General features: G+C 31.2%; 1 protein-coding gene across 1 annotated transcript; it reads left to right on the top strand.

Annotated features, from left to right (window-relative positions):
* Positions 1 to 293: 293 nt before the first annotated feature.
* Positions 294 to 1010, top strand: LOC124418993 (lipase 1-like). The gene has a single exon (XM_046947054.1). It carries the CDS (start codon positions 294 to 296, stop codon positions 1008 to 1010), a length of 717 nt encoding a protein of 238 aa, XP_046803010.1.
* The last annotated feature ends 844 nt before the right edge of the window (positions 1011 to 1854 follow it).

Raw genomic sequence — 1854 nt, 5'->3', positions numbered from 1 at the left:
GTTCAGTTCTAGTTCAGTTCTAGTTCAGTTCTAGTTCAATTCTAGTCCAGTTCTAGTTCAGTTCTAGTTCAGTTCTAGTTCAGTTCTAGTTCAGTTCTAGTTCAGTTCCAGTTTAGTTCTAGTTAATTACTGGTTAATTCATTCAGTTGTTTTTTATTGACTAGTATGTTTTCTAAAGAATAATCTACTGACTAATATATTCCAGCTAATGGTAAATGGTAAACTAGTTTTATAAAAAAATTATGTTCTTTATAACTTAACTAAATATACAAATACAATATTTTTTACAGACCATGTTGCCCGTCATGCTAAGTCACACACCTTCCGGAGCATCGATAAAACAACTTGAACATTTTGGTCAACTTATGAAATCTGGACATTTCCGTAAATTTGATCGTGGATATTTGCGTAATCAACTCGAATACAATCGTATGACACCACCCGATTATGATTTGAACAAGGTCAAAGTACCCGTGGCCCTCTACTACTCAATGAACGATATGCTGGTGTCGACAACGGGCGTTGATCGTTTAGCACGTGAGTTGCCACAAGTTATCGACAAGTATTTGGTGCCCATGGAAAAGTTTAATCATTTAGATTTTCTATGGGCAATCGATGTTAAAACACTTGTCTATAATCGTCTTGTACGGAATATAAGACGTGTAGAGAATTTCAAATTAAAGCATAGTGCTAATTTAGCAGCAAATATGCAGCAACAACAACATCAGCAACTACAACAACACCACCAACAACGTCAGGAATTATTAAATAATCAACATACAGTTCCACTACCAGCTATGCTGCCACCTCAACTACAACCAAATCTAGCGTTAGCTAGTGTTAATGCTCCAATTATGGCCGGTCCAACGGCCACTACAACCGCACGAACTATAACTACTACTCATATACAGGCAGAACAGCAACAGCAAGAGACTCAGCCGCAACCCACACAGCAGGAACAGCAATCAGAGCAATTGCAAACCTTACCAAGTATCATGACAACTGCGTGAAATTAAAAATGAACAGTGTGATTTTTTAAACAAAAATTAAAAATCAATATTTAATAATTATGTTTCCTAGACATGACTATACATTTTTTTATTAAGGCTATTCACAGTTAGTTCACTGGATATAATTAAAAAAACTGTGAAATCTGAAAAGCTTTAACACATTGCTGGAATCACGTTATTATTAAAAATTTTGATTTTGTTATGTTGGAGTTTAAAAAATCCACAATGTGACGTGTAAATGTAAAATGTATATTGACTGTGATGACAAATGTCTACCAAAACTTGAAATTTTCCTTAATATAAAATCTTTCTGTTCCACACATTTCCTCAGGCAATTTTCAAAACTATCTATCTTTTTTACATATTTATCATTAAATTTATTCCTATATTTCATTCCACCTAATTTCTTTTAACCGACTTTACATTTCATCGTCCTTAATTTTTTTATCGAAAAATCCTACTTCTTTTATTCATTTAATTTATATTTCTTGTTTAATTTTTTGTATTGTATTTTTATGTTATTTTTTATCATGTACAAAACTAATTTAGTTTTATTAAGAACCGATTTATAAACTCAAGATGAAGCTTTTTTGTTTCTTGAAATTTTTGATTTTTGTTTAGCATGTAAATAGTTTGTAAAAAAATAGTTTTTAGAGAAAATTGTAATAGTTTATTTTGCTCAAATAAAAATTATTAAATAAAATGAAAATATGTTAAAACTAATTTTATTTCTTATAGAACACAGGACGAATTCTAAAATAATGCTGACCGTGCTAAGCTTTCCCATTTTTCGAATAACAGAACTAAAACAGAACTAGAACAGAACTAGAACAGAACTAGAACA

Source organism: Lucilia cuprina, chromosome 2, assembly GCF_022045245.1.
Source record: "Lucilia cuprina isolate Lc7/37 chromosome 2, ASM2204524v1, whole genome shotgun sequence".
Lineage (NCBI taxonomy): Eukaryota > Metazoa > Arthropoda > Insecta > Diptera > Calliphoridae > Lucilia > Lucilia cuprina.
The sequence above is the reverse complement of the archived record's forward strand: the minus strand, read 5'-3'. Positions and strand labels throughout refer to the sequence as shown.

What these genes read in the sequence shown, in the direction of transcription:
- LOC124418993 (XM_046947054.1), top strand. Translation starts at nt 294, where the DNA reads ATGTTGCCCGTCATGCTAAGTCACACACCTTCCGGAGCATCGATAAAA.